At 37.4% G+C, this 14,044-nt stretch overlaps 1 protein-coding gene across 4 annotated transcripts in view; it reads right to left on the bottom strand.

The window, feature by feature from the left end:
- LOC107674268 (von Willebrand factor A domain-containing protein 7-like) overlaps positions 1–11,053 on the bottom strand; it is a 14,951-nt gene extending 3,898 nt beyond the window's left edge. Inside the window, exons 1-11 of one of the 4 annotated variants that reach the window (XM_016468209.1) lie at positions 10,950–11,053; positions 6,650–6,838; positions 6,219–6,497; positions 5,730–5,823; positions 5,264–5,392; positions 4,422–4,608; positions 3,580–3,749; positions 3,014–3,126; positions 2,288–2,404; positions 2,011–2,184; positions 1,712–1,844 (exon numbers count right to left, since the gene is read on the bottom strand). In XM_016468209.1, the coding sequence (XP_016323695.1) occupies positions 1,712–1,844; positions 2,011–2,184; positions 2,288–2,404; positions 3,014–3,126; positions 3,580–3,749; positions 4,422–4,608; positions 5,264–5,392; positions 5,730–5,823; positions 6,219–6,497; positions 6,650–6,838 (1,585 nt within the window). In that variant the 5' untranslated portion in view covers positions 10,950–11,053. Of the gene's footprint in view, positions 1–1,711; positions 1,845–2,010; positions 2,185–2,287; positions 2,405–3,013; positions 3,127–3,579; positions 3,750–4,421; positions 4,609–5,263; positions 5,393–5,729; positions 5,824–6,218; positions 6,498–6,649; positions 6,839–7,528; positions 7,569–10,949 lie in introns of those variants that run through there. The other 3 variants (XM_016468210.1, XM_016468212.1, XM_016468213.1) reach the window with 3 other exon arrangements.
- Positions 11,054–14,044: the final 2,991 nt, after the last annotated feature.

The raw sequence follows: 14,044 nt of genomic DNA, 5'->3' as shown, positions 1-14,044 counted from the left end.
AAACGCTTCGTTTTCTACAAAGCCCCTCCTTCCGACAAGCACAGTCTGCTCTGATTGGCCAGCTGACCCAGTGCATGCAAAACTCCGCATTTGAACAGTCAATAGCAAATACTTAAACTATTAAGAAAATATACTTACAGTAGCTGATTCAGAATAAGCGCCTGATTGTCATAGCAAAGTCGTAATTGACCCATTTTTTTAAGAAATAGCCTTTGCACAGCCACCCTTGTAGGCTACTCTCCTAGGTTCACAAAACTGTCGTCCATAAAATGCGTTGCACAAATTCGAACATCTGGGTTGTGCTGTTCTGCAATAAAATCTTTAGAATCAGCTGTGGGGCGGAGTTTGCACTGAAGTGGATTGGGGAAAAAGTGCGCATGCGTGTCATGTGCCTGTCGGTCAATGGGAGGAAGCCACGCCCTATTTTGCAGCTCCCCCCCCGTTTTGGAGTTCCCGCCCCCATTTGGATCTCCGGGCTGCAGTTATACCCTTCTCGGTGTTCCGGTGAATTCAGTTCCCCTGTTTCGCCTTCGGCGCGCATGCGTGAAATCCCGACGTCATGATTTCGAAGCGGAAAATGTGTGCTTTATTATCTCAAGTGTCAGTTTATGATGTTATTTCCTACTTTCCATCAACATAAGGTATATTTCACGTTGTTTGTCAAATACAAGGCCAAATAAAGTGCTTTTGCTTTCGCACAGAAACACACAGCGTCTCCCTGACATGACTGCATCAACACTACTGCGGTTCCTGAAACCACACCTTCTTTCTTTGCATGAACATTTGGGCGGCATTATATTTCCACATCGTGACGTAGACATGTGGGGGCGTGTTTGAATGAGGCGTTGACCATTGAAACTTTGAACAGCCATATCTCCATAAAGGCGCTGCGAATCCGCACCAAATTCGGGGGATCCCTTCAGCTCGAGGAACCCGAGGGCTCCTCGAGCTGAAGGGATCCCCCGAATTTGGTGGAGAGATCACCAGCCAACACTTTCACTTCAGTAACGAGGTCTCTTGTTCAGGCAGCAGCATTCAAGCGTTGGCTTATTCGACCGTAAGTGCCCTGCGAAGTGGACTTCACATGAAATTCCGCCATGATTCCAGTTCCAAGGGAACCGTACACGTTACATTCAAAGGGCATTTAAGTGCGCAAGACGTGAATTTATATTTAAACGGAATAAAGTTGAATGGAATTGAATTGAATTAAAGTTGAATAAACTTCAACTTTATTGTTCAGTGCACTGATGTCAGACTCATTTTGGATAATAAAGTTTATTGTTAAACTGTTAAATGCCCTGCCTCCATCATTACATATCTTTATCAGGTCATTATAAGTGTTTGATCACCACATATGAGTGATCATTGCAAAAAATGTGTTTATGTATATACTGTATATTCTGTTTATGTATATACTGTATTCTATATATAGTACCAGTCAAATGTTTGGACACACAAATGGGAAAGTGTCCAAACTTTTGACTGGTACTGTACTATAATATACACAAAGAATATCGGCCGATATATCGATATATAATATCGGTATCAGCCCCAAAAAGCCCATATCGGTCGGGCTCTACTAATTGGTCCCATGATACCTGATACCATGTACAGTCATGAAAATGTGTTTAGGTTACGAAAAAAAAAGCTTTTTTTATGTTAATTACATTTTTATTTTAGTTAATTTAGTTAAAAGTGCCTCTGAATTTACCTGTGGGGCTGCGTAGGTTGAATGTGAGGCTACTTCCTGTGATGTAGATGGTAGTGTTGGACACAGACTTATCCAGTAGGAAGGGGAAACTCTCTACAAGTCCTGGATCCCTGGAGCGCTGAAGAATTGTCACCTGATGGATGAAGAAAGAGAGTGCAAACAATTGCAAAACTGAAAGCGATAGGTTCTTTGAGAAAGAGAAAGTTCTTTGAATATGCTGTATTTTATATATATTTTTGCAACTGTTTTGTTTGTGAGATGTTTATAGTAGTAAATTGACTATAAGATGCTGATCATACCAAAGCTGAAGTAGAGGTGTCAACAATGATGTCAGTGGCTTGAGAGAGGCTGGATTTGGAGACCTCAATGGCTTGACCCCCAGAGGCCAAGGCCATGTCATAATACACCTGAAACTGTGACGATGCCTTCAGTGTCCTTCTCCTCCTCCTTGATGCTGTCATGAAGAAAGATACCTGAATAGAATGGGTGAGAGATGGAAAAGTGGGAAACTGATGGAGGGCTGGTGAACATTTTGATGGCAAGGACTGCATGTAACACAAGGATGGACCATTTTACCGTAGACTTGGTGCTGCGAATGAGGGCGTTGATGGTTTTCTCCAGGTGTGTATCCTTAGGTGGAGCATCCGTGAACACATATATAAAGGAGGAAGAAGGAGCTCCTGTCAGGGCCAACTGTGGGAGAAACAGAAGGTTAGAAAACCTTGTAGAGGAACCTTGTAGAGTGGTCAATAAAAACTGATTCTAATAATATAATAGTTCTTAGTTCTAACTGGAAACTACTTTGATCGCTATTCATATATGTGGCCCTGGACCACAAAACCAGTCTTAAGTGTAAATTTTTCAAAATTGAGATGTATACATCATCTGAAAGTTGAATAAATAAGCTTTCCATTGATGTATGGTTTGTTATGATAGGACAATATGTGGTCGAGATACAACTATTTGAAAATCTGGAATCTGAGGGTGCAAAAAAATAAAAAATATTGAGAAAATCGCCTTTAAAGTTGTCCAAATTAAGTCCTTAGCAATGCATATTACTAATCAAAAATTAAGTTTTGATATATTTACGGTAGGAAATTTACAAAATATCTTCATGGAACATGATCTTTACTTAATATCCTAATGATGTTTGGCATAAAAGAAAACTCTATTATTTTGACCCATACAATGTATTTTTGGCTATTGCTACAAATATACCCCAGTGACTTAAGACTGGTTTTGTGGTCCAGGGTCACATATGACATTTGAGATGATTGGCTGAAAGGCCACACAGCACAGTACCTGAAGTCCCGACAGGCACATTTCTGGGGTATCCCCTCCTCCATCAGCTTTGATCTTGGAGATCTCTGACTTCATCACATCTGAGTCTGTGGTTCTTATTAGTGGTCCAAATTCTACAAATTCATACAAAATGTGAACATATTGTGTCTGTATGTAATTAATATTAATTTGGACTATATCTGATCTCTTTTGCCATAATATAAATGAAAAAATATCATTGCTCTGTTCCAAATCTTAGTAACCTGCCTACAAAGGCAATATTTTATGTCACCATAGGCATGTTCCCAACATAAAGGCTTCATTATGCTTCATTATGTCTCCTAAGATACCTCATCTTGGTCAAATTCAAATTGCATCCTTTCTTCGCAGACAAAAACAAACTCGGAGGGAAAAAAACCAAGATAACGAACGAATATTGGTATTAAAAAAAACCTATTATAAATTGCATTCAAATATGAAAAGTCTCAATAAAAACAGTTCAGTGTAATTCAAATTGATTATTTTTTACCAAATATTTCTATGTGCTATGTAAATCAGTGCTTAATGGAAATCTTTTTTGCACTCACCTGGATCATTAAATGGCACCAGAATATATTCAGATGGTTCATCTTGAGTTCCTTTCTTACTGTCAATGATGTTGAAGGCGACTCTTTTGGCTTCTGCAATGTCGTCAGTCATACTGCCTGTGGTGTCAATCACAAAAACTAGGACTGCAGATCTTGCGATACCCATCAGCCTGATGAAGAGGAAAAAAGAGGGACAGTTATTTTGGTTAATGGATTTAAAATTAGTTAAAAAAAAAAAATAAATAATACATTTATATTTATATACACTACCATTCAAAAGTATGGGTGCAGTAAGACTTTTTAATGTCTCTTCTGCTCAGCAAGGCTACATTTATTTGAGCAAAAATAAGTCTACAGTAAAAACAGCAATATTGTGAAATATTTTCACAAATTAAAAGAACTATTTTCTATTTTACTCTATTTTAAAATGTAATTTCATGATGGCAAAGCTGAATTTTCAGCAGCCATTACACCAGACTTCAGTGTGACATGAAATAAAAAAATCTAATATGCTGATTTGGTGCTCAAGAAAAATTTCTTATCATCACAGTTGAAAACACTTGTGCTGTTAAAAATTGTGGAAACCGTGAATAGAAAAGGAACAGCATTTATTAGAAATAGAAATATATTTGCAACATTATAAATGTCTTTACTGTCACATTTGATCAATGTAATGCATATTTTCTGAATACAAGTATTAATAGTTTTCAGAAAAAAATCGAACTGACTCCAAATATTTGAACAGTAGTGTAGAGAACAGGTTGTTAAGAGAACAACTCCCAGCTTTGCAAGTTATAAAATCTTTTTGTCTAAAGATATATACAAAGAATCTATTCCAATACCGAAGGTAGTCCTTGTTTCCTATAGCTCCACGGATGTCCTCTAGCAGCTCCAGGGTGGCTTCAGCTGCCAAGTTTACAGCATTATTGTGTTGATCAGTATTATGGGAACGGGGCTCATCTTTACTGATCCCACCTCGAGGATTCTGGGAACTGCTGAGGTCAGTCTCCCCACCATGGCTACATTTTCCTTTTACACATAAAAGACAAATAAAAGTGAATGAAATTTTATAACTTAAATATTTTCTTTCCAAATCCACTCCCGTATATACTTTCTACTTGTTTTATTTCCTTTAAGTGTTGCTTAAGTGAGGAAATAGAATAAACCAGATAAGTCAAATATCAAAGGCTTGCACTTCAAAATTTTGAAATACTACATGTTTTAGCTCTGCTTTTACTGCTTTTGATGAAGGTTTGTTATAAACAGATTTACTGTTGTTGCAAAGTCATTCTCTTTGATAAACTTGGACCTTGCTTAATTGAAACCACTTCTCACCCCATAAACACAATATAATTAATAGATTTTGCTGTATTGAGTATTATTGGAAAGAAAGAAAAAATGTGCAAGATGTGTCAGGAAATGGGTTGAGCCCCGACCCTACCATCAACATCCTAGTTACTACAACATTTTTTGAAATGAGTCGTAACTCATTTGTTTACCCATAGGACAACTTAGAACTGAACACCAAAACTTGTTAATTTGAGTTTGATTTGTGCTTTCAACAACTCATCTATTTACATGGTTATTAGACTGTAAATTTAAGTTACTAAGTAGTTACATATATTTTTTACAGAATGTGTGCCCATGCATGTCTCTTGGTATAAACCTATGTCTGTCTCTTCACCTTGAGGTTTGTCACTGGAGAACAAGCCCATATATCCTGAAGTGAGGTACTTCCCATTGAGAATGGCAGGAAGCAGCTGGTTTGGACAGGTACCACTGGCACAGTCACTGCATGTTGGCATTGTAATGTCTGCACATTAACACATACACATGCAATCTATTTAATGCAGTATACATTTGTTAAAACCCACAGGCAAATCGGAAACGTGCACTCAATTTATTTGTTTCCTATTCAGGATCAGTCAACATAGATTAATCTCATACAATGTGATATGTACTGTTATCTGTTATGAACCAAGTCATCTGTTAACTTATCTCCAGTTTTCATTAGAAACATTGTTTTTTATAAGCAATCAATTTAATTACACTTGAACATTGGACATGTCAACACAAAAAAATGGTGCAATCGGTTTTTTTTTTCCGCATATGAGTCTCTCTCATAAATCACACACACTGGCTTTATGTACCTGCAATCTTCTCAATGTTGAGATCCGGTCTGATGAGGTTGGCATATGGACTTTTGTTACCCAATTCAACCCAGTTACTGTGGCTGTAAAAGTCCTGGGGGAAAAATAGAAAAAATAATGAAATTAATGCTTAAAAAGTTTGTTTGTTTTTCCATATGAAGACACACGTGTTAGAGAAACGTATGTTTATATTTATTATATATTTATATTTTATGTTTTTAGTCCTTACTGCATTTTTAATAGAAGTAAATGTATTGACAAATATGTTTAGGTGAACTTTTTTTAAATATTTTTGCTGAAAGACACACATTTTAGAGAAACATGTATATTTATATTTATTATGTATTTAGATTTTGTATGTTTTTAATCTTAATTTTTTTTTCAATAGGTAAATGTCATCAAATAGTTAATGAGTAAAAACATGTTCTTGAGCAGTTTTTAAGCAATATGCTTGTGCAAAGTCACTGACTTTATCTCCCTCTCTCTGACCTGCAGTGTGTGACACACTCGCCCTAGTGTTTCTCGGGCAGATTGAAGGTTGTCTGTGCGGACGTTCGCTTTAATAGCCGCAGTCCCCTGAATGATAAGGTTGCGTCCCTCATTAAAGGCCTCATTATTGAAGTGGTGTGGTGCGCTGCTCATGAAGTCCCGGTCCACAAAGCCATTCTGCATGTAGATCTGATTTAGTGCCGTACGGAACTTGGCACCTGAAACCTCACCTGTGGCTGTGCCCAGACACGCACGCAGCAGCTCCTCTGCTGATGAGCCCTGCGTTAAAGTGGGAAATGAAATTATGTGTCATATGTTTGAAAAATGACTTGGTCTATTTTTCAGTCAAAGGCAGCTATATGTTTTCCGAAGAAATGCACAGTTTTCGTGGTAGTGCTTTTTCATATGCCTTTACTTGTACACAAACTCACCGTTGGTTTGAAATCTCTTCCTTCTGATTCAGCCACTGCTTCACACACCTCACGGATCTTCTCCATCACAGCATTGCCAGTAATGTTCACATGGGTGTTTCTGCTACCCCCAACTGAAACAAATGTCTGCACCCTGGACACCACTAGTGCGATCAGGGCCACGACAGGCACTGATGACTTCATGATCATCTGAATCAAGATGACAAATATTTTTAGTAAAGCTGGCCTGTGCAAAAAAACACCCCTAATGTTTAGTTAAAGATATCTGGAAACATCTATATAAAACACATTTTCATAAATTTGTTTCATTGTGAGACACAGAGACATTTTTCTCAATCATATAGTTGCTTTTATAAAAATGTAGCCATATTTGTATTTTTTTGAAGTAATAATGTGGTGCAATTTATTTTTTCATGCATAAAAACGAACTAAACTAGACAAATTAAGTGAATTTAAATCTTTGGCAAGAATTAAGGGGAATTAGGTTAAAATATTATAAAAGGAGGAAATGTATCAATGTGTAAATAAATATAATAAATATAAAAAATACACATAAATCAAGTAAATTCTTCAAGTAAATTCAAGTAAATGCTATGTATCCATCATACATACACACACACACACACACACACACACACACACTATAATATAATATAATATAATATAATATAATATAATATAATATAATATAATATAATATAATATAATATAATATAATATAATATAATATAATATAATATAATATAATATAATATAATATAATATAATATAATATAATATAATATAATATAATATAATATAATATAATATAATATAATATAATATAATATAATATAATATAATATAATATAATATAATATAATATAAAGACCTTCTTACCTAACCTGTTTTCAATCTGCTTCTGTTCCTCCTGTATCTCCCCTTAATTTGTGATCATTGATAGTCTCTGATGACAAGTATTTATACTTAATGTCTTATCTCACAGTGTTCAGAAGATGTCATGCAATCAGACCTCAGCAAATGATTAACCCCAATGGAGTTACATTATTAAGACATGGCTGCCTTTAAAATATTGTGTCACGTCTCACACATCCACAAAATTATGAATCATTCCTAACCTAAAAACACATCCAAAATGGATTACAGCAGTAAAAAAAAAAAATGAGTGAGATTTCCGATCCATAGTGTGTCAGATGAGTTTTCATTGGGTCAAAACCACCTTTGACCATGCATATAAAAATTCCACCTTTGACCATGTATATGAAAATTCTACATTGCTTCATTTTAATTTACTTCATGACTGTATGGGCCCCAGCCCAGTTTATTATAATCTTTGGACACAAAAGTCACATTCCGCAATAAGACCACACCTGTTCTCGAAAACTGAGGCCCCTGAAAGTTCAGCAAGTTGTTCAATCAATAATATTATTGACTGTACTGCGTTACATGTTAAATGAGACGCATACATTATCTTTAGACTGCAGGATGCAATGAGGAAAGTGCCAAATGTTCCTTATTAATTATATAACAAATTATTGTGATTTAGTTAATCATTTCATCAATATTTATTCTTGTATTATTATATTCCTTTATTTAAAGGTTTACTAAGTACATTTTCCCTCATTAAGAAAAAAAGTTTTACAGATAAATAAACAAATAGTAAATTTTGGAAAATAAACAGTTTTAGTCATACAAATTAATCATGACTGGCTAATTTCTAAGCTGGAACAAATTACTTTTTTATTATTATTATTATTAGGTGTCAATATAAGGGGACCTTTAACCATCAATATATCCTTAAATATTGTGGACGTATTTTAAACTTTAAGTTCCTAATGTTAGATCGGGTCTCCACGCCAGATAATATTTATGGATGCCAGATGCCATCAGAAAATAACCCCGGATGCCAGATCCCATCAGAAAATATCAGTTTGTCCAGTAACAGAATAACTAGTCAGCAGCGCTGTTAATACCCAAACCCGGCAAGTCTTGTCTGGTATCCAAAAATACCCAAAATGAGTGTTTAACAGTCAAGAAGTTGGAGAGGAAAGCCAGAGAAGAGCAGAATCAGGAGACGAAGTGATGATGGTAAAAAGTAACAGAGTTTATAATATAATATAATATAATATAATATAATATAAAGACCTTCTTACCTAACCTGTTTTCAATCTGCTTCTGTTCCTCCTGTATCTCCCCTTAATTTGTGATCATTGATAGTCTCTGATGACAAGTATTTATACTTAATGTCTTATCTCACAGTGTTCAGAAGATGTCATGCAATCAGACCTCAGCAAATGATTAACCCCAATGGAGTTACATTATTAAGACATGGCTGCCTTTAAAATATTGTGTCACGTCTCACACATCCACAAAATTATGAATCATTCCTAACCTAAAAACACATCCAAAATGGATTACAGCAGTAAAAAAAAAAAATGAGTGAGATTTCCGATCCATAGTGTGTCAGATGAGTTTTCATTGGGTCAAAACCACCTTTGACCATGCATATAAAAATTCCACCTTTGACCATGTATATGAAAATTCTACATTGCTTCATTTTAATTTACTTCATGACTGTATGGGCCCCAGCCCAGTTTATTATAATCTTTGGACACAAAAGTCACATTCCGCAATAAGACCACACCTGTTCTCGAAAACTGAGGCCCCTGAAAGTTCAGCAAGTTGTTCAATCAATAATATTATTGACTGTACTGCGTTACATGTTAAATGAGACGCATACATTATCTTTAGACTGCAGGATGCAATGAGGAAAGTGCCAAATGTTCCTTATTAATTATATAACAAATTATTGTGATTTAGTTAATCATTTCATCAATATTTATTCTTGTATTATTATATTCCTTTATTTAAAGGTTTACTAAGTACATTTTCCCTCATTAAGAAAAAAAGTTTTACAGATAAATAAACAAATAGTAAATTTTGGAAAATAAACAGTTTTAGTCATACAAATTAATCATGACTGGCTAATTTCTAAGCTGGAACAAATTACTTTTTTATTATTATTATTATTAGGTGTCAATATAAGGGGACCTTTAACCATCAATATATCCTTAAATATTGTGGACGTATTTTAAACTTTAAGTTCCTAATGTTAGATCGGGTCTCCACGCCAGATAATATTTATGGATGCCAGATGCCATCAGAAAATAACCCCGGATGCCAGATCCCATCAGAAAATATCAGTTTGTCCAGTAACAGAATAACTAGTCAGCAGCGCTGTTAATACCCAAACCCGGCAAGTCTTGTCTGGTATCCAAAAATACCCAAAATGAGTGTTTAACAGTCAAGAAGTTGGAGAGGAAAGCCAGAGAAGAGCAGAATCAGGAGACGAAGTGATGATGGTAAAAAGTAACAGAGTTTATTGAACAATCTTAGTTGCGTATGTCTCAATGTTCAAACTTCGTCTGATCAGCACAAATTCAACATGTACTGTTATACCAAAACTGCTTCACAACAACATCCCATAAACCTTGGGTTTCCATAAACATTCCCTCTTATCTATCTCTGTTCAAACAGACAAAACAGTTCATGAAACCCCACAAGCATGAGATTGAACAACAATGGAAACACAAAAGAAGGAAAAATTTACAAGAAATATAATATATAGAATCATAATAAATGAATAAACATAATAAATTAATAAACAATAAAAATATTTAAATGATATAATGATAAATGGTAAAAAATTATCAAATAATCAAAATAATCAGATAATAAATCATATCAATGACTAATGATTATAAAATGATTATGTGAATAAATTATTATAAATGAATAAAAAAACATAAAAATAAAAACACAACACACACAATTTGCACGTGAGGATCTAAGGATCCTTCACTAGCATAACTGAAAATAGACTGAGAAATTTTAAAAATAACCCCCTTTAGGTACAATTAACAATGTCCAGTTATCAATCAGACTTTAAACACCGTCAATCTTCTTTTCAATGATCCTATTAAAAAATAAACCGTAGAACGCATAGTAAAACTACCACGTCTCTGTCACCGTCACGAACAAATTAGCAGGCCTACATATTTGGAAACAGGTGCAGGTCGTCGGCGTCAGTTGCAAATGAAATGGCTATTATAAAAATAATCTTTGTGAGGACGACTGGCAACAGCTGGTCTTAAATTCTTTAGACACCACACACTTAACGACTTTAAACACCGACTGAAAACACTGACTGAGCCTAAATTACATTCATAATCGGCCTGACAGTAGTGTGTTCCCGGCTTTACAGAATGAACCGGATCAGCTTGGAACTGAAAAGTCTTACCGTTACTTGCTGGCTGATGGATGGGTTCTCTCTCCCGCCTCAGTGCGAGTCCTTTATACAGAATTATGCATTGCTGCTGTTTGTCTAACATTTTCTAACACACAACTGCAAATAATAGGCTGAATGGGTGAACACACAAATTCACAGGCATGTCATGCCTGAGACAGCCCGGATAACACCTAATTGTGCAATCAGGCTGTCAAAAGAATGATTTCTATCTCAAAAGATAGCAGGTTTAAACCTGTCTTTTACATCGGTTTGATTCTTATCCATGGCTCACTGCTCCTTTTCCCACATTTTTTTAACAAGTCTATCACTATTGTCTTGATGAGTGATGGGCTAATATGTCAGTAAATAGAACATGTTCCTCAGTGAATTTAAATTAGAAGATCTAAGGTTGAGAGCCAAAAAAAGAAGCCAATACCATCCTGTTACAACAATGTACAAGCAATGAGATTTTCACACATTAACCCTTAAATGCATAAAGGGATGTACCCTTTTCCTCCTTAAATTTTTAAAGTTAGACATCAACTTTCTTAATATTCCAGTGGGTAGGCAGAATTTTATTTTTGGGAGGGCCTGGGCAAAAGTGAGCGGGCATTAGTAACTAACGGGGTCAGACTCAATATTCACGGCTGCGTTTCCCGATAAAGTTGTTTCTTAGCGTGCTACGAAGATTCTAAAACTTAACTAAAGATACCTGGGCTGCATTTCCCGAAACCTTCTTAATGCTACGTCGTTCTTAAGTTAAACCTCAAGCTGTATCTTATCATTAATATGTGTTTCCCGAAACGTTCTTATTATACCTTCTGTAAGTCATACTTTCGTAAGGTTGGTCTGGACCAGTCTTAGCTATACCTTATCACTGTTGACAGTTCACAGTTCTTTACATCTCAGTCTATATGAAAGCAATTCTGAAGTAATACACCCAGTGTTCAATTAAGCTGCAATTCTTAATAAATAAATAAAATAAAGATAAAAAAATACTTAAAAAAAAAAAAGGAGAGAGAGAGACAAACTCGACGGAGCTACCCTCTCTGCCCCGAAATTCAGCTGCTGGTGGCTCTCCTCTTTCTCTCTTTTTTCTCCGCCATAGTAGCTGCTGATAATATGTTTCCCGTGTAGCGCTTTTATTGAGTACCTCATCCAATAAAATAAATTAGTGATTTACACCAATATATGATGTGGCTGCTGGGCAATCAACCCTGGTTGTGGAGTAAATGAGCACTCTTACCTGAATGTTTTTCTGCTGGACTTGTGTAGGCCCAATGTGTTTTTTTTCTCTCTTCTGTTAAAAGCTGTTAAATTATTAAGCAGTGTCTCGTGTAGTTTTTTTCCCATTGTATTTTATGTGGTGACCACTGGGAGGTGCTCTGGGCATATATTTTTCTTTCTTGGTTTTATTCCCTGACCTGATGTATGTTGCAAAGCGAAAGTAAAAGTTTCACGCAAGTTCGTTGCGTTCTAACAGGAAAGAGTTCCTTGTCTTTATTTAAAATCAACACTTTTTTTTAAATAAAGAACACCGCTTTCTCACATAACGCACTGAAGAAGCCAGTCCATAGAATGAATAATCGATTCTCGAGGCATCGATATCAACCGATTCAGCACCACCCCCATGGACAGCACCTGGTAACATCACACGTAAGGAGGCATATCTTAAGCAGCCTCCAAGTCCAAAGGTATAGTTCGGGGAACACGCCTAGAACAGGTATACATTTAGTTAAGACACACCTTTAGAGTCTTCGTAGCGAGCTAAGAGACAACGTTAAAAAACCCTCTTAACACTACGTCTGTCACGGTATTCAGCTGGTGTGCCTTAGATGGCCACCAGAGGTCACTGTGCCTGTTTGTTGAGCACATGGCTTGTTGTTTGTTGTTGGTGCCATATGCTCTCCTGTCTATTGTCTGACCCTGCCCTACTTGTTATCTCATTATTGTTTCAGTTACTTCACCTGTGTCTCCCTCGTTACCCTCCTCGTTTGTCTCCCTATTTATTCTCCTGGTGTCTGCAGTCCTGTGCTGTCTCATTGTTTTACGTCAGTGAGTATTCTTCATGTGTGTGGAATGTTTGCATTGCCTTGCTGTGCTGTGCCCTGGCCTGCCTGTCTGTTTTTCCCCCTCTGGGTAGTTTTTGTTAGTTTAGTTTTCACCATTAATAAAGAGCCCAGACTTCCTGCATTTGAGTCCTTGCTTCTTCCACTCACCCGTCCTGTGACAGAACAAAACAGCCAAATGAGGACTCAGCAGATGAAGGCATCACACCATCCACCAGCCTCTAAGGTCTACAGCCCCCTATACCAACACATTCTCCAGTTTGAAGCCTTAAGCTCCCTCCGTCAATGGGGAACTGACCTGAGGGATATTGCCCTGGAGTTTAGGAGTGCTGCAAAGGGGCTGGGCTACAAGATGGCTGCCAGTCCAGAGCCTCTTCACAGGATGGCCGCCATTCCAGAGTCTTGTCCTGACATGGCCACCAGTTCAGAGCCTCTTCTCAATATGGCCACAACTCCAGAGTCCCTTCCTGACATGGCCGCCACTCCAGTCTCGTCTCTTCATGGCTGCCTTTCCAGAGCCTCTCCACAAGATGGCTGCCAGTCCCGAACCTCTTCACAGGGTGGGCCTAAGGCTTTTGAGGCTGGCCTTCAGTTTGGCGGACCCACTGCTGAGGTCTGCGCGAGCTGCTTGCATCTCTAGGCTGTTAACTAGTCCAGTGGTCCTGGAGGACCCAAATCTGGTGGTCCCTAGTCTGGTGGTCCTGGAGGACCCGACTCGGGTGGTCCTTAGATCGGTGGTTTCGGAGGTCCCTGAGCTGCTCACTCCAGAACAGCCTGCCACAGAACAGCCCACTCTCACGGCTGCTGCCATGAAGGCCGTCACTGAGCAGCCCGCTCTCCTTGTCTCGGCCATGGAGGCTGCTACAGAGCCACCTGATTCCACTGCTGCTGCTATGAAGGCCGTCACTGAGCAGCCTGCTCTCCTTGTTTCCGCCATGGAGGCTGCCACAGAGCCGCTCGCTCTCACTGCTGTTGCCACAGAGGCTGTCACTGAGCAACCCACTCTCCTTGTCTCTGTCAGAGAGGCTGCTATAGAGG

This window comes from Sinocyclocheilus anshuiensis, unplaced genomic scaffold (genome assembly GCF_001515605.1).
Source record: "Sinocyclocheilus anshuiensis isolate Anshui unplaced genomic scaffold, SAMN03320099.WGS_v1.1 scaffold728, whole genome shotgun sequence".
Lineage (NCBI taxonomy): Eukaryota > Metazoa > Chordata > Actinopteri > Cypriniformes > Cyprinidae > Sinocyclocheilus > Sinocyclocheilus anshuiensis.
This window is presented reverse-complemented; position numbering and strand designations above follow the sequence as displayed.